The sequence below is a fragment of the Cornus florida genome, unplaced genomic scaffold (genome assembly GCF_030987335.1).
Source record: "Cornus florida cultivar Cherokee Brave unplaced genomic scaffold, ASM3098733v1 CherokeeBrave_3.0.0_Hap2_Chr09, whole genome shotgun sequence".
Classification (NCBI taxonomy): domain Eukaryota; kingdom Viridiplantae; phylum Streptophyta; class Magnoliopsida; order Cornales; family Cornaceae; genus Cornus; species Cornus florida.
Genome location: NW_026775579.1, coordinates 56,360,890 through 56,379,141, shown reverse-complemented (window position 1 = coordinate 56,379,141; position 18,252 = coordinate 56,360,890). Strand labels below are relative to the sequence as shown.

The window sequence follows — 18,252 nt, the reverse complement described above, 5'->3', positions numbered from 1 at the left end:
ACAACAACACAGGAACAACCAACCACCTTCCTCGCTTTCCCATCAAATTCTAATTTGTAGATGCGAGAGAAGAGGAGATAGAGAAGCTACGCCCTAATATTATTGACCTAGGACTTTAATGTAATATAAATTTTGTGTATTGAATTTTGAAGGTTAATTTTGTCTTTAATGAAAATTTTATTTAAATTGTTTCATTTCCCCTCAAATCTTCTCAAAATTGGAAGGATTTAGTTGGAAGGATTTGGAGGGATAGGCGCTATCCCTCCAAATCCTTCATAATCCTTTCTTTTCTCTTATATTCTCTCCATCCAAACATACTTAACACTATCCTTCCCTTTCTTTTCTCTCCAAATCTCTCTAAATCCCTCAATCCAAACAAAGCTTAAGGGTAAAATGGACAATTCAGACCAATATATAGTATTATTATAATATATATACCGTATTTATTATATAATACTTTAATATTTTATACCCATTTAATACAAAGAAACAGTGCACGTGGCCAAGTCCTGTCCACTTATTCCCAAATGGAGAAAATGGGGCACTGTGGGACTGAAGGTGATTTTTGGCCTATGTTATAGACACTAAAATTTCAAGATTGTACCTTATTGATTCAAGAGTCAAAATCTGTTGATCAATTCAGCGTCTACAAGGTTAAGTCAACAATTTGTACCGCCCCGTCCTGCCCTAAGGGTGGGTATGGGTTTAGATTTTAAAACTATCAACGGTTATAGGACAGGTATAGGTTTTAAAAAACATCTGTTCCACTTGCCCTTTTTTGTACACTCAACCTATCCGTGTAAATTGACCCTTAATGTAATTAGTTGGCTATACAAATAGATTAGAGAAATCCACTAAGGGTCATTTTTTTTAATGTTACACTTCGAATTTAAAATCCGCAGAAATTTAATACTTAGCATTGATTTGGTACTCCAAATATTAGCATAATTGTAAATAATTTAGTAACAAATATTTGAAGAGGTTGACAAATTGAAGGAACTCCATGTCTGTCATTTTTAGTAGTTTAAATAAACCTAAAGAAATAAAACTTTACAGGAGAAGAGTTAGATCATGAAATTCAAATTAATCTCATTAATTTTTTTCCTTTTCTTCTTCTTCTTCTTTTTTTTTTTTTTTTTTTTTTTCATAAAAGCATAAAATACAACAAATTCAATAACCTTTAACAGTGGAAAATCGAATAGTATCCAATAGATTTTTGCTGATTAGAAGATTGATTAATTTTTAAACTTGTTCTAAAAAAAATGTTTAACGTCACAAAATAGGATCATGTATTCATGATATTATAAATATAAATAGAAAAATCAATGAGTACAGCTGCAAGAAATTAAATTGGAGTGTTTAATGAAATCATCCATATATTCTGATAAAAGTAGAGTAATAATTTAGCAGATACCTATTAAAATGTTTATCATTACATTATCAAATCCTGATTAACTTTTTGTTAATTGAACTTGGACCAATCTATGGTGCCCTCTTTCCTATCACCCTCCATTAATCCTTGTTTAAATCTTTAGATGTTGGTCAACTTCAAAAACCTAGGAAATGATTTCTTCCTCAGCGGTGGGCAAGAAACTAATCTACTATGAATGGATGACTGTTGTTGGATGTGATTGTTATTTTTTTTCATAACTACATTTTTTTTTTATATCCAATGATCACGCATAGCGCAAATGAATTTCTTACTCACCGATAACCAAAAAATTATTACTCATGTATATATATACACACACACACATACAGGAACGAACCTGTGATGGACTCACAGGCAATTTTTTTCTTTTTCCTATTATACCAACTAATTTTGCTTTTTAAAAATTATATACTTACAAAATTCCAAGTTTGCCCCCACTGAAATTAAAGAAAAACTCCACCATTGCCCCTCAATATTTCTTTGTTAAAAATGGCCCCCCTCAAGTACTTTTCTGGGTCTGTCCCTATATATGTATATATCATGTTTCACTTGTACTACCTAGCTAGCTTTGTTTTATTGTCAATGTTCATTCAAAATTCCAATAGACCCTCATGGAAGAACATGTATCATTCTCAAATAAAATCCAGTTCACAAACATCAATATTGGGGGGGCTGCATCTCTGTCAACTAATTCTGTCCTCACAAAACAGAAGTAGGCAAATGTTTTCTTCTCATTATCAATTAAAAAATTATACTACAAAATGCAAGTTCATGAGCATTTCATAATTCACAAAAATGCAAGGTTAGCTATCACAAGTAAAATTTTGTTTTTTAATAATTATATATTTGGGTTGAATTACATGATCTCTTTTATAGCTGCCAATACTTTCATGATCTTGAAAAGAACATTCCCAAGCTTCACACTTTGACGAGTAAGAACATTTAAAATGTTATTATAAAAATGAGGATTACTCCTCATGAATGAAAATGGAGTTTTATCTATGTTAATCCATTGCAAGTCAGAATATAAATTCTCTTCATCGTCCGTCATCGTCTTCTTTTTTGCTGGCAATAAATGGACATTGAGGGTGAAAAAAAATTCCAACAGCTCCCTCCAAGGTCATAGAGTTGGAGAAATATTTTGGTAGAGACCCATGTCCACTCCATTGTAAGCAATGGGAGCATACATCCACATATCATCTGAGCTTAATAACTATAAAAAACAACACAAAGATTAGAATATATATTCCTTGTAGCTTCAAGTAATAACAAAGGACTTATATATATATATATATATATATAATGGAAATAATTGAATCTACTTTTTCTCCTACCTTAATTTGAAGCTGCAAAAACTTCACATAATGGACTGCCTCTTCAAGCATTGTGCTAATGTCAACCTGTCATATATTGCATTAGAAAATTCAATCATGTTCAAGCATTGTTACAAATTAAAACTGGTAATTCAATGAAATTCAAGTACTTCAAATTCATGGAACATACTATATACATACCTTTGTTCCATTAGGAACAAGATTCTGCAAGACTCTCAATCTCTCATTTATTTTCTCTCTCCTTTTCTGCAAAATTGATAGAAAAAAATAATAAGAAATAGAGGGTTAATTAAAATCCTGAAATTACATTGCCTTCAATTTCAAAATTTTCTTACCCTTGCATAGAGGCTTTGAGGATCAGTTGCAGAACCCCTACTAGCTCTGGTCTTCCCATTCAAGTTGAGAGCTTTTGGCCCTTTAGAATCCGAGGTTCCGAGTTCATTGTTCTCATGAGAGGCTTCAGAATCATCCTCTGAGCTTTGACAACTAGGGCTTTGTCCATTCAATTCAGCATTAGTAGTACCCTCTTCGTCGTTGGCATTCGTGGATTGCTTCTGGTTCTTCCTTGCCTGTGCATTTTTCTTACCCTTTTGTGCCTGCATTTGGACAACCATGATAAGACACCTATTACTACTATATACTATATGATTAATGATTTCTTGTGTACTCACATCTCTTGAAACCCTAGATTTCTTCTTTGTATTCTCAGACGTGTCGTGGTTGATTTTGTCTTCCACTCCTTTGGGCACATTCAACTTCCTCTTGAGCTGCATTTCCTTGCCATGATCAGCAATTGTCTCCAGCTGATCACCTACAGTCTCTACTTGGTGGTCAATGCTCATCTCTTCTTTCAAGCAGAGAATGTCTTCCATTATGCCATCAGCGAAAACCGGCACAATTGAGCTATTGTTTTCGTTGTCCATCAAACATAAATCCATGGACTCATCATATGCATTATTGGCTATTGGAATATGGTTAGAATGACTATTTAGGTGGTAGTTTTCATGGCTAGGAATGGGAAAAAATGTGCCATTACTAGCACTACTATTGTTGTTACTCTCATGAGAAAAATAGTGAAAATTGGAGTCAAAGGTGTTTGAAGAACAAAACAAACTCTGATCATCATCACAAAAGGTTGATGATGAATTAGTTATGAAGCTCAAACCATCATGATGCTCGTCGTGACCGAGCAACTGCACCATGAAATCAGCCCCTTCTGTGGACAACATCCTGCTCAATGAATCCCATTCATCATCAAGAAAAGCTCCCACAGGCTCCATCTTTTTTTTTTCCCCCTAAAATTGGAAGCTTTTGGAGGGAAAAAAAAGAGGGGATATTCTAGTTTTTTTAGTGATAGTGCTTAGAGAATGATCAGGCTTGGAATGAGAGAAAAATTGGAGACATATTTATACAAAGGGGTGACAAAGAATGTTATTGAAGGATTGACATTATTTGTAATTCTAAATTAATTCTTAATTCCCAATCATTTTTCATGGGTAGGTCCCAATTCTCTGAACTAATCTCAGGAGTCCACTGTGGGCCCAAAAACCAGGCAAAGTACAACTCAGAGGAGACCAAATTCATGCATTGATGGATTAAGATAACACCATCCTTTCAATGGCCTTAAACCATCTTAGACTTGCTAAACCTACCGTAACGCTAGTTTGACTCATCTCTTAATCCAATCATTGAGAAGTGACTAAACATGATTAATTAGTGTTTAGACGATGATCATATAGTTGTGGAGGAGAGAGAGAGAGAGAGAGAGAGAGAGATCATTTTTCATAAAAACCAGAACGTGGGAAGTGTTTTTTAGAGTATAATAAGTAGAGGGAATTTTGTTGAGGAATTAAAAAACAGAATGAATCAAAAAGAGCTGCTCTTGGCTAGACATGGTAACCGCAAAAGTCGACCCTTGTCCCCTATGTTGTGGCCTAAAGTTCACCGGCCACCTAATGTTTCTCTGCTCAAAATTTATATAATTTCAGTATACCATGCTGATATGCCTTTCAAACATCTGTGAGATTAGAAGTGACTTGTTCATGTACAACTGTAGAAGTGAGATATGTATGCATTACATAGATGCCCTTTTTCAAGCCCTCTTTAGTCATTAACAATCATATTTGTGTTTGTGTGTGTGTGTGTGTGTTGGGGTGGGGGGGAGGGGACATTTTCATCTACCAACCCCCCTTCCTCGTGAAATGATATTAGTAAGAAAAATGTTATCACGAGGGTGTTCTCACGTGAGCTCGAGCACTCTTCAGATGGATCAAATTTAATCTAGTTGATGAGAGCGTTAGTTTACAGTGAGAGCATTCTCATTGTAACACTTCTCTATCAGGAATCTCAATTTACTAAAAAATTGCCTGAGTTCGCGCACTCATAATTAGATCATATATTTAATCCGACTTTAATTTGATTGATAAAAGTGTAAGTTCACAGTGACAACACCCTCGGTCATTATAACACTGCCATATTAGTAATTTCAATTTACTAGAACATTACGTGAGCGCACGCACTCAAAAGTTGGATCACACATTTAATCTGACTTCAATTTGATGGATGAAAGCGTAAGTTCACAGTGAGAACACACTCGTTGTAATCTCACTTTAATTTAACATATAAGGGTGTGAGTTCAGAGTGAGAGCACCCTCATTGTAGCACCACTCTATTACTAATCTCAATTGATTAGAAGATTTAGTTGTCGCATTGTAATCCCAATTTAAACTTCGGTTAAATCTTCCAAGCAAATCATTCATCCACAACTAATATTCTTGCCTCCTCTATATTGTATTTATGTCAAATCACTACCCTTCCATTTCCTAAAACATATACCCATCACAAATATTGTTCATGTAACATTGAAACATTAATCAACCTATGTTAAAGATATATATATATATATATATATATATATATATATGCACCAAATAAACAAATATGAAACCATAAATATTGCTAAAAAGCACAATATCTATGACAGACCAAAAACCCAGCTGTTAAATCCTAGTCTTGAAGATAGTTTATATACCAATATATATATAAGCCCTAGTCCTCAAAACACTTAGATTTGCCATTAAAGTCTTGCAGTTAACCAAATTAGATTAACTGAACTTAGTCCTTCAACTTCCAAATTCCAATTCACCCCCTTAGATTCCGGCGACTCTCAAGGTCCAATCCTACCCTTTGGATATAGACACATTACAAGACCAATTCTATGTGTACATACACATATAGATACATATATAATTAAATACATACTTATATGCACTCACTTGTACTATAATGATATAATTTTATGTTGGAATAGAATTGTATGACGTCTTCTTCAATGTACCTTGGAGGTTACACCGCCCATTGCACGATCACTACACAAAAAATTAAACCATAGAAACCCTAACAAGTGAGAGGGAATAAAATCCAAAAATCTCACAGACAGTGTAGAGAGATATATGATGATGATGGAAACCAAAAGAAATTCAGATTTTGTTGGTTTGGAAATTGCGAGTGGTTAAGGCCGGCTTTGCACGACTATGGGTTAGGACTTATTAGGGTTTTTCATTGTCTGAATAGAGCTCAAAAAGATGTCATGACTCAAGAGCATAAATTAGGGTTTGGGACAGCTAGTTTTGTCCTATCAAACGACCAACAGGATCATTATTATTCTTTGCCACCAGTTACAATGGAGGTGTTCCTACGATTTTGAGCCACGTGTTCTTCATGTTGTTGTTCCCCTTCCAAGTATGTATTATGATGGGTTAATGGATTGTTGAAGCAGTCACAATTACAATAGATTTTAATAATTTCATGTGATATTCCGTCTACTAGGTTTATTGGTCAAACTAAAATAGTTATAGTGGTTGAATGATCTGAAGCGGAATTCTGTTTTAGACCTCAATAATCTTAATTATTTTACTTTGATAAATAGACCTAATTAGTCGCCTGAATATCATGACTTGTAATGACTGATGAGTCTGGTAACTCTCCAGAAATTGAAATTATTAGATGATCCTGGTTTATTTAACACTTAGTGAACTAATTCAATGAAAACCTTCCGATTATAAAATTTGTAATTTATTAATACACTCTTGTGAGGTCATTTTCTCAATCTAAAAATTTGTATTTAACTAATCCACTAAGTGTTAATGAATCAGGACCATCCAATAATTTCTCGTAACTCTCATTCCCTGTCATTCCCTGTATTGAATGCCAAATAATAATGTCATAGAGTCGATCAAATGAATGAACGCGCAAACACATGGTAAGAGTGCTCTCATCGTAGCTCTGCTCAACATATATCCCATGGCATATTATATATGGTCTCAAGAGGATAAAACGCGTATACATATACAAATGCATATTATATGTATATTTATGTATGTAACTAGGGTTCGAAATGGAGCGGATCTGGAATTGATTTGTACGTGTGAAATCCAAATGTAATCCATATAATTTAAACTGAATCAAATTAGATTAAAATATACTTAATCTGAATTTGAAAATTTTTTAGTTTGAATTCAACCAGTTAAAATGGACTTCGCATCGATTTTGATCTCAGATCAAACCATTGCATTTCAAGTATTATATGTGATGTATGTAACACACACACACACACACACACACACACACACATATATGTTTTTATTTTTCGTGACAGACACTTTTTTTTTTAAGTTAAGTAAGACACTCATAGACAGACACTCTTCTGTCTCACAATAAGTTTCAGTTTTCATTTTGGTATGCCCTATTTCTTTTTCTTTTCTTTTCTTTTTTTTTTTAAAAAAAAAAACAAAAAAAATTCGGCATGTTTGGTTCAGTTTTTTGACAATAATTTTTTATTTTTTGATAATTGAAAATTAAAAAACTTTATAAAACTGCTTGGTTGAAATTTTTTTTTCTTTCTAAAACTCAAAAAAAAAAAAACTCAAAAAAAAAAAAAAAAACATAGTTTCATAAAAATGTCTTTTGTGTTTCTCTTAAAATGATTTTTTTAATTCTTGATAATTATTTCTAAATGACAAACCAAGCATGCTTATATTCCTAAACTATGTTTTGAAAGTTTTCGAAATTGACAATTTATATCTTTAAACAAGAATGTTAGAGATTAATTGTTAGAGGGAAGAGAGAAAATTAGGGATTAATTGTTAGAGGGAAGAGAGAAAATGCAAAGTTCAAACATGGACTCCCCGAAAAAGAAACCCAACTACCGAGACAACACGGCACTTGCATTGACTTGCATTTGGTTAAATAACTTAGATTATGGAATATGTGGCTACTGAATTTTATGTTTTTTGCCACTATAATTATAGATAATTTAATGATATCATTTTAAAAATTAAATTGAATATACTTCATGGAAAAATAAAAACTATTTAATGCTTTTGCAGATTAATAAAAGGAGATCATATGACCATTTCCCAGTTCCAGGTCAATGGTATGAAATATGGTTTTGTGTTTTGGTTGGCTGACTTATAAGAAGTATGGTTTCATGTTTGGCCTTATATTTCAAAATTAAATTACTGATTATTTTATAATAATAAAAAGATAATATAATCATTTAGGAAGGTACAGTTTGTATGTGTAGAAATACTAGTAGGAAACACTGCGCATTTATACAGAGTATTATTTCGTAGTTCAAATAATAAAAGTATTTACGGAGTATGAGTTTAATATCCTCGACAACTATGGACCAAAAGTTGTGTAGTTTAATGATATCTCCTCTGTCATGAGAGTTTACGTCCCCGTTGACGGCCGAAGCCATGGACATGATGAAAATACCAAAGCTCAATTGAATAGTATCTCCTTAACACCTCTTGAAACAAGCATTCCTTCATATTTTCTTACAAACGAAGATACTAACAGGCAGTGAATGCCTTGCACCTTAAATTCAGTGTATCAACTGTGAGTAACCTATTAACTGTTACTTGAGAAAAAAAAGGCTCTCAGTCCAACAACAAAATCTCTCAAAAAGGACACGCTAACCGGTGATAATTTTTTCTCTTGAATTCAAAATGGACACTGACATTCTATTATTGTGTCACATCAATGGTGAGGAGAATCAAAATAATACGAGTGCCTAGCCCAAACTCAAAAAAAAATCAGTTAGTCAATTGGGTCCAAACTACCAATTTTCTGCACTTCCAGCAAATACCAAAAGTTCAAAAAGAAGTGATCAAAAGAAATGTGGACAGCAATAGTGTTTTGCTGTATCTGCAGAAAGAACATTAAAATTGAATTGGCAACATCTCTATAAATAGCATTATCTTTCTCCTGGTGTGAATTACATGCTCACGAAGCAAAGGAAGAGATTTTCATATATCTATCCTCACATCAAAAGTTAGCAATCCTATTCAACCTAAAGTTCACATTACTTTTCATTTCAATCAACATAAAAACCCAAATCACACACCCTTTATTACCAAGCTTCTCCCCCTTCAACCAAACCAGCGTCAGAAAGGTTTTTCCAGCTTTAAGATAAAAATTCTAACAAATACAAACTCGTATGAAAAACTTGCAGTGGGATCAATCCGAGCTTATAAGGACAAACAGCGGTTTGTCTCCTAACCGTTCCCGTCCCTACGATAAAGCACAAGTGTAAATCAACTATGGCTCAATGAAATAATACAGGAAAAGCCTACACTAGCTGAAGAGCAGCATAACATAGAGCGCCATTTTGACTCTTTGAAGAATAATAATAAAAATAAAATAATAAAATTGAACCCGTATAAAATTAGATGCAGTAAATAGTGCAGATCAGAACTCATAATCCAGTCCTGATATTCATGCAACCTTAATTGTATGAACACCAATTAAAATTCTGTTTTCTGATAATATGAACATTTGAGTCATTTGACATGCCTATGGTGAAATTTTTTCAGGGTTTTATGAGAAACGTCACATTTATTTTTCCACTTTTGAATAGAAACAAAATCCAAACATGTTTACTTGTCCTCCCCCCCCCCCCCCCCCCCCACCCCCCCAAAGATTTCTACAAAATATATATTTGTAATTCATCATTTACATTGGATGCATTCATCTATAGGACTATAAATTAGATCTTGATATAGTTGTACCCATTGACATTTACATTCAAATTGGCAGCCAATCTGACCACGCAGAGTGAAACATTTTGATAGGCTCAAATTCCCTTTCCTCAGATCATAGCAGGTTTAAGTTTCAAAAAGCAATTCTAAGAATATATATGGATAATTAATCTATTATAGAAAATTGAGCAGAAAGTTAGGCTATTTAAATATATTTTGCACAAAGCTCGTCAATTGACATTAGGTCCATACCTTCAGATCTGCCAATTCAATCACACAGGCACACTCGACTACTTGCACCCCAACACGCTCTGCAGAGAAAAAGTAACAATACGTGAAACTTCAATGGTACATATGAGAAGAGAGGGTATTCTTAAGCCATTTTAAATATGACAAAATCAACCATGCTTTTTCTTAGAATATATACTGTTAAGTGTAAGAAGCAGTCTAATAATACTTAATATTCCGTTGAAAATGCCTCAAACTTGAACATCCATATCTCACTCCACCAAAATTGAGAATACTATAAATAAGGAGATCAAAGGGAATGTCTTATTATGACCCCAAGGTAACCTAATCTTTGTCTGTAAAACCCTCCAACTAGCACATGAAATGGATCTAGTTTTACCCGAGATTTGACCCAAACCAAATTTTTTTTTACCAGGTTTGGTTTCTAGTTTAAATTTAAACTTTTAGAATATATCGATTATAAACCTCCTGTTGGAAATACGTCACAAATCCCAGTTGGGTTTGGATATGAGTAAGCGCATTAAATGAATCTGGTTTATACATCAAATACACTGCAAACCAAGTCCATTTTATTACATTAGGAATTGTTTAGATTACATGTGGATTATATGGGTCAAATATGTATTATGTCCATAAGAACTCACTTGGACTCAAATCTTGATATGCATCTTGACATTAAAAAAAATATGGATTCAATTGCCATGGATCTGCTCGATTTCATGCCCTACATCCAACAAATCCTGACACCTGCCTTTTACCTTTCAGCAAAGAAGGGAAAAAAGAAATTATGTGGGCATCTTTAACATAAGGATTCCCATTTCTCGTAAATGTAAAAGCCAACTGAACTTGAGCAACTTGTTCACCCCAACAATCCACCATTGGAGAAAAGGGACGGTGTGGGGTTTGAAAGAGTTAAAGGCAAGGTTATTTAGGGTAAAATACAAAAAGAGCCCTTGAACAATCACGATTTCAGGAAAAATCCCCCCAAACTATTAATTTGGTAAAAGAACCCTGACCAATTCAAATTGTCCCCCCTACCTTTATATTTCGGTAAAAAATGTAATGGAAGTTTGTCGTGTACATTGCATATAATATTGTGGCCTTTATGACCATTATCCCCCTCACCCAATTGTAACGCTCCAATATTATAAATAAATAAATAAAACTGAACTGTGAAGTTTCTGCAAATACCCTCGACAGTGGAAATAAAATGACAATAAATATGTTTACTAGCATTTAAGTAAAACAAAAAAACAAGGTTACTAGCATTAAGTAAATAGGAAATTAAGTATTAACCCAGTACCAAGTAGTCGGATAGCAGCACACAAGGTCCCCCCAGTTGCAATGAGATCATCAATTACCAGGGCACGTTCTCCTGCTTGTACAGCCCCAACATGCATCTCTATTTTGTCTGTTCCATACTCCAAAGAATACTCTTCCGAGATAACCTCCCCTGTAAAATCCATCTTCTAATCACTAAAAATTCAAAAGATTTTAAGCAAGCAGCACCTAAATAATTTATCCATATGTACACTAACTAAATAAATGTGACAGAAATTGCACCAATGGTTGGGAAATACTATAATCGCATCAGGGCCACTTGGCAAACACCTTGTGCAAAAAGCTTTTCCACAAAGAATGACAGTGACAAGATACTATAACCGCATCCTAAGATATAACTGGGCGTGCCCGTCAAATGAGGTACAGTGGCAGTGCACTGTTCTACATATACATAAGATTTTGTTAAACTTTTCAATTGTGTCAGCTCAAAAGCAGTGGTTCAAAAAACTATTATTGATGCCAATCTATGCCTTCAAAGTCAATTTAAATCACCTCTTCATTTCAAATATCAACACAGTATTCTTCAACTAGAGTACATATTAAGTAGATCTCAATCACGCATGATATGATGCAACAAAAGCAGTAAAGTTGAGGTTGCTGAGTTGGACAAGTACAGGTGGCATCTGTCATTCAACCAATCAATTTTATTTGAACAAATTAAGAGTTACTGAAGAGTAGCCCCATTAGAAGAAAATTTTACTTGGATTCTTTCATGATAATAAGATAGATTTGAACTCCAAAAAGGATATAAACTTGAATTTTCGCAAATGGTAAAACGACTATATCTACATAAACATCAAAACTTAGGACTAAATGTCGCAACTGAATGAATCTACAATAAAAGTTAGACACCTTCCAGCAAGGAACTATTAGAGAAACATCTTTAAAGATTATAATAGGAGGCAAGATAATGCAATTACACATAAGTAAGCTGTAATAGAATTGTCATGATGAGATCTACAACATCAACAAGCAGATGTGATACAGCAGCAAAAAATCCAGATTCACCTACTGTTGTTGTAAATGGTATCAAAGCTTAAAAAAGACCTATGCCTAAAAACTTCAAAAAGAATGATTGTTATTTGGTTATAATTCTAGAATATTCAAATAAAATGAGATAAACAATATAACATTTAAAAAAAAAAAAAATTATCAGCAATAAAATAAATCCTTAAAATTTCAATATATATTTTGACCCAGAATATTTAACTAATAAAAGAAATGATTTTGGAAGAATATACTTTTGAGGTTGAAGTTGAACCACTTAAAGATGGTAATAATTTTCTTGTAGAGTATTAACTCAATTTTCGGAGATCATTATTATCTTTAAAATCTGCTTGCACATCATTAGTATCTAAGATCTTCACCTCTTGTTTCAGGTGCCTGAAACCTGTTCCCTTAATGCCTAAAACACCAACTATCAAAGGACTTGGCTCAACAATATATGGGCTTAGGAACAGTGACACGCATAATACAATCTATATGATAAGCTTATAATCGCCTAATGAAGTTATACTTGATATATATTGAGAAGAAATATTACAAATAGACTATTTTATGCAAATTATGGAACAAATTGCAGATGTAGAATATTAGCAAATAATGAACCCTTTCAATACCAGTGCAACTTATTTTAATGATTTTTCTTTTCTTTTTGAACAGATTGCATCCCTGTAGCTACTGATGAAGAATTCTCGGCTGTGCCCAAGACTTCATTTAAAAAGAAAAGTACGCAGATTGTGCATAAAAAGCAAAAGATGAGTGAAAAAAAGATTACCAGGCAACTTTTTGGGTTTTCTCATGGGAACAAATTTTGCTCCAATAGCCAATGCAATTGGAGGGCCAAATATAAAACCTCTTGCTTCTATACCTGCATCATGTCGTCTATATCAAAATACAGTACATTGTTACAACTAGATATATAAGTACAAGCAAAATTATAACTAATAGATGAATAAATCTAAATACAGTTTCAAACAGTCACATGACAGAATCCTAAATACCCAATTTCTTAATATTTTAACATGGTGAATTTTAGGTGGCTTGAAACTGAGCTGGTTGAGAGAAAAAATAAATAATTTACTAAATAAAAAGAAGAAGAAAAAGAAGCTGAAGTGTCTTCAGTTAACTTTATAGATGGTGCACAGTTAAGTTGCCAGAAGAACTTATTCTGTATACCAAATCTTACATGGTGTGGGCGAGCAACCAAACCTTGGTGGTTTTCTCTCCCCACGAAGAAAGCTCATCTAAGGCAACAAAGGGACTTCTCTCAACCTTTTTCTTCTTACTTAATTGATCGTAAAATTGAATCTTATACGACTTGGTAGGCACCCAAATCATGAAATTTATTTCCCCACAGAAAAAGCACCTGCAGTGAAACAAAATTAAATTCTGCCTACCTTGTTCTTTTGTTTAACAGGTGAGAGAGGTGTTCAAGATCAATTGAAGAATTGGACCCAGATCTATGGTATGGACTCCAATAAGCTATACCAACTATCCTAGCAGGGGCACATTGAAAACAAACATAGAAATGGTTTCTCAATGAATTAACTCATACAGGCCATTTTTCTCATCCAAATTCTCAGTCGAAGAAATTATTTCTAAATGTGTGCATAATCCTTCCAGAAGATCCACAGTCCAGATATTCTTAGTTTCATTCATTTTACAGTAGCTAAGGGCATTCCAATAGTATGTCTATTTGTAATGTCTAAATTTTCTAGGTTCTTAAATCAAAGCAGTAGTAGTACCATATTTCTTCCAGAAAGGCCATCTTTTATCATTTGTGTTATCCCGTTGTATGGGATGAAGGCAAGAATGATGACGATGATAATGACGAAGTTTGGCGGCATCAATTAATACGTCTCACATCTGCTCTTCACATGACTTTTCCTTTAATAGGCAAAGTTAAAAATAGTTGCTCTTCACAAATAATATGATTTAATTGTGACTCAACTAAGGATCATTGTTTGGTCCAGAGGTAAAAACTTGACGGTCAAGTGTCAGAACACAGGTTTGAAACAGGCTTGGCACTTGTGCAAATAATGCAGAATGTTAGTTTTTACCCAACCACCTATCCTGGCTCCCTTAACTAATGGGGACAAGATTGTGTAAGGCCTTTCTTTATGTAAATTAAATAAACCCAGTACTAGCAAGGATAATCACTACTATGCAAATTTTTGGATCTTATTCTCCATAACACTAGTTAGATTTTCCATTCAAGCTAGAAATCTTCAACCAAATACCTTTTTGCATCAAGACAATGTAATCTACAGTAATTGATGGAGAATAGATATCTAATTAGGCATTTAATCATGATCATGGGAAAAAATTACCTAACCAAACGGGTGTGAGGTTTTACGTACAAAATATGTCTTTGTTCAATGTACAAGATGTGTATTTTCCGAAAGACAATGGAACAGCTCTTTTTGGCATTAATGTGAATGTTATGTAACTTGTTATAAGTACTCATTCTAAGCATTAAAAAATAAGCTAATGTTTTGTGAATTATTATGTAAAAGTACGTGGCCCTAATCTTGTGAGTGGAATATTATTTACTTGTAAGTTGCTTTATATATCTAAAGGAAAGCTGACCTCAACAAGATGTTCATTAGAGAACCAATTTGCAGAGTTATTCACACATTTTTTGTTGCATATCTTGGTCAGTAAAGTTGGTGTACCTCAAGAGGGATATCTTGGTTAGGGTTGTAAATGAACCGAGTTGAGCCAAACTTCAGTCTGTTAGGTCACAGCTTGTTCATTTGTTAGTTTAGCTCGGGCACAATTTGCAACCATGATGAGTTCAAAAGGGTAAGCTTGGGCTCGGCTCGGCAATATATTGAAAAGTTTGGATTTGGCTCGGCTCGACTTATTTAATAAGAGAAGTCAATCCTGATATCATATTCGTATTCAGGCTAAGTTTGAGCTCGTCTTCAAGATAGCTTTGACTCATTATGAACTTATATGAACCTACACAAGCCTATACTCATGAACCTGCACAAGCCTATGTATATGAACGTGTTCATGAGCCTACAAGAGCTTTGCATTCACGAATCTACACTAACCCTGCCTAACAATCTTCGAGATTGGCTCATTTGCTAAACGAGCTCAAAAATCAAGTTCGAGCTCAGCTCATTTACCTAATGAACAAGCTCAAACAAAGCTTTAAATGAGTCAGTCATCAGCTGTTCACGTCCAGCTTGATTCATTTGCAGCCCTAATCTTGGAATAAGGAAAGGCTAAAGCACTCATATATGTGCAAGGAAATGGGTATATATACACATAGAGACAAATGATCAATTGAAATACTATTGCGCAGTAGTAAGGAAATGGGTATCCTTGGACTTAATACAATCCCCATCATGAATGAGGCACTAAAAGGAGGATCGTGGAATTTAAAGTTGTATCCTCTGCAAGCATATTGTTCATCATATTTTTTTAAAAACAGAGTAAAGTTGACTTTTATTCAACAAAGCACCACAATTATATTTCAATATCAATAATCGTGTGGAAAATCCCTCTACATCATTATTTTCAAACGTAGAATCCAGTGCAATGGAAAATAATGCAACAATTAGATATTTATTGACATTAGACTTTGAAATGGTGAGCCCTTCTGTTTGCAATAGAAGTTGCCGGCCGGGACATTGAATTGCTATGGAACCTTGGTGAAAATTTATAGGTTGAGAGTTCATGGGGAGGGAGGAATGGGTACAACTTATCAATTCAATTCATGTACACCATGTGCTGAAAAAAAGGCAGTAGTAAAGTAGCAAACTGCCGAAAATCTTGACTATTGCTATCACCAATAATGTAGTCTCAAGAAATATATTTTGGAGAATAGAAGCATGCAGAGGAGAAAGGTAATCTCAGTCAAGTATGGAAGCATGAGTTGGGTAGAAAGCAAGGACTATGAGGCATGCGTTATCAGTGCTATATCCATCGAACCCAATTATGTAGATTGTGGAATACGTGTAGCTTAGTATAAGGCAAGCATCACCAAATCTTTCCCCTATGGCTCTGGACAATAATGCAGCAGTTACAGACTATTAAAGCCTTTGATGAAGTATGATCTGTTATCTTCTATAACAGTGTAAAAAATTAGAAAACTGAACCATTGGGTTCTTATCGTAACAGCATTTTAAAGATTATATAGAAAAGACAACTCTGATTCAGTAATGAGAGTCTTTTCTGTGAGAGTGGCAAATCCAGTGGTAAGCCTTCCACTTAGTTACATGTAAAAGTAAGAAACATGAGGAAATTGAGATAGTGGTGAAAGTAAATGAATACTCCTACAAACATACATTTCTAAGGAAAATTCTGTTCAAGCCGATAAGCTTGAATAGCAACGTCTATTTCTAACAAGTAATGATTATGCAGATTTCCAAGCAAGCAATGGATCCAGCCATCAACTTTTTATACAGACAACCCCTCTACACGGAATTCCAAAGTCAAAAACTCATCCTCTAGAAGAAGAATTTTCAGAAACACTTCTTCTATTGAGCCTATTCCCCTATAACCTCCTCTACTTTTCAAAATTGTTGTGTAAATAAACAACATTCAAAACGTTTGGTCTGAATGTTTTATTAATTCACGGTGTTATATATATATATATAGACATTCAGAAACATTTTAACACCTGCCAGTACACAGTACAGTAGTCTACAATCATCATCTCCAAATAGATTATAAGTCAACTTTTATGTGCTTCTGTGATTTGTGTGTGTGAGAGAGAGAGATTTACCAGCAACAACAGAGATATCTTTGCCTTTGTACCGCTCGACAAACAAATCAATAGTGTCCTTGAAGGCCTTTGGATCAAGAAGCAACGTCGTTATATCCTGAAATTGAATCCCTAACAAAGACCATCCAACACAAAATCAACACATACATATATATATATATAACACACATATATATACAACTGTGTGTATATATGACAGTTGAAATGCTCACCAGGTTTAGGAAAATTAGGGATGATACGAATCGCAGACGAAATTCTGGCGATGCGTTCGTCTTTGGCATCCCGATCAGAGGCCATCTGAGAGAAGCTCGGTTGATCTTGCGCAGAGATCGGTCGGTGTCTAGTAGCGACTGGGTTGGGCAATTTTACCGTGACCGAATTGCCACTAGTTAAAGATCTTTGCTTTTTTCCTGTGACGATATTAACCCTAGGGATTTTGAAGACCAGATCTCCAGTCAGTGCGTTCATGGCTGGGTTTGTCCGACGAATGGAGGGAGTTAAATGACAATTGAAGCAAGTAGTTTGGTACCTTTTGAATGGACAAATGATGAGTGCACGACTATAATGGACCAATTAATTACCTTTCAAGGAAAAAAAAAATGGACCGTTGAAAAAGAATAATGCTAAATGCAGTCAATAACGGATCTAAAGAGTGGGGATTTTCTTTTTTAGTACAGTAGTTGTAATTTTTCTTATTTTCAGTTATATATCTTTAAAATTTTATTATTGTCCTCTGAAATTATAAAAAGAATTCACTTTTGATCCCTCACTCAATATCCTAAGTTGGTCCCTACAGTCAACTGTATAAATACCTATTTGGATCATAATTGTTTTTTCTGTTTTTCAGTAATTATAAATAATAATACAGTATATATATATATATATATATATATATATATATATAGGGCAAAAATGTTAGATTATAAGTGAGAGGTACAGGTTATTTCTTGGTTTTGCCTTGTCATTAATAACTTGATTATTTTTAGATAATAGTAGATAAAACAACGCTGATAAGGAGTCTTATTGAAACCAAAAAATATAGATCTGTCTGCCATCCACATCGTAATAAATAGAGTTTTACGAAAAAACTTGCAAGTGAAGAAAAACTTCTTA

The 18,252-nt window shown here is 33.9% G+C and overlaps 2 protein-coding genes across 2 annotated transcripts; both read right to left on the bottom strand.

Annotated features, from left to right (window-relative positions):
* Nucleotides 1-2,552: 2,552 nt before the first annotated feature.
* On the bottom strand, nucleotides 2,553-4,046 carry LOC132272648 (transcription factor bHLH84-like). The gene is made up of 5 exons (XM_059773751.1): nucleotides 3,438-4,046; nucleotides 3,102-3,362; nucleotides 2,947-3,012; nucleotides 2,767-2,832; nucleotides 2,553-2,645 (listed from the first exon to the last, which is right to left on the bottom strand). Exons 1-5 carry the CDS (start codon nucleotides 4,044-4,046, stop codon nucleotides 2,553-2,555), a joined length of 1,095 nt encoding a protein of 364 aa, XP_059629734.1.
* Nucleotides 4,047-8,990: 4,944 nt separating this feature from the next.
* On the bottom strand, nucleotides 8,991-17,659 carry LOC132274015 (adenine phosphoribosyltransferase 1-like). Its single transcript, XM_059775158.1, has 6 exons — nucleotides 17,352-17,659; nucleotides 17,140-17,250; nucleotides 13,177-13,269; nucleotides 11,362-11,511; nucleotides 10,062-10,120; nucleotides 8,991-9,342 (listed from the first exon to the last, which is right to left on the bottom strand). Exons 1-6 carry the CDS (start codon nucleotides 17,605-17,607, stop codon nucleotides 9,289-9,291), a joined length of 723 nt encoding a protein of 240 aa, XP_059631141.1. The 5' UTR covers nucleotides 17,608-17,659; the 3' UTR covers nucleotides 8,991-9,288.
* Nucleotides 17,660-18,252: the final 593 nt, after the last annotated feature.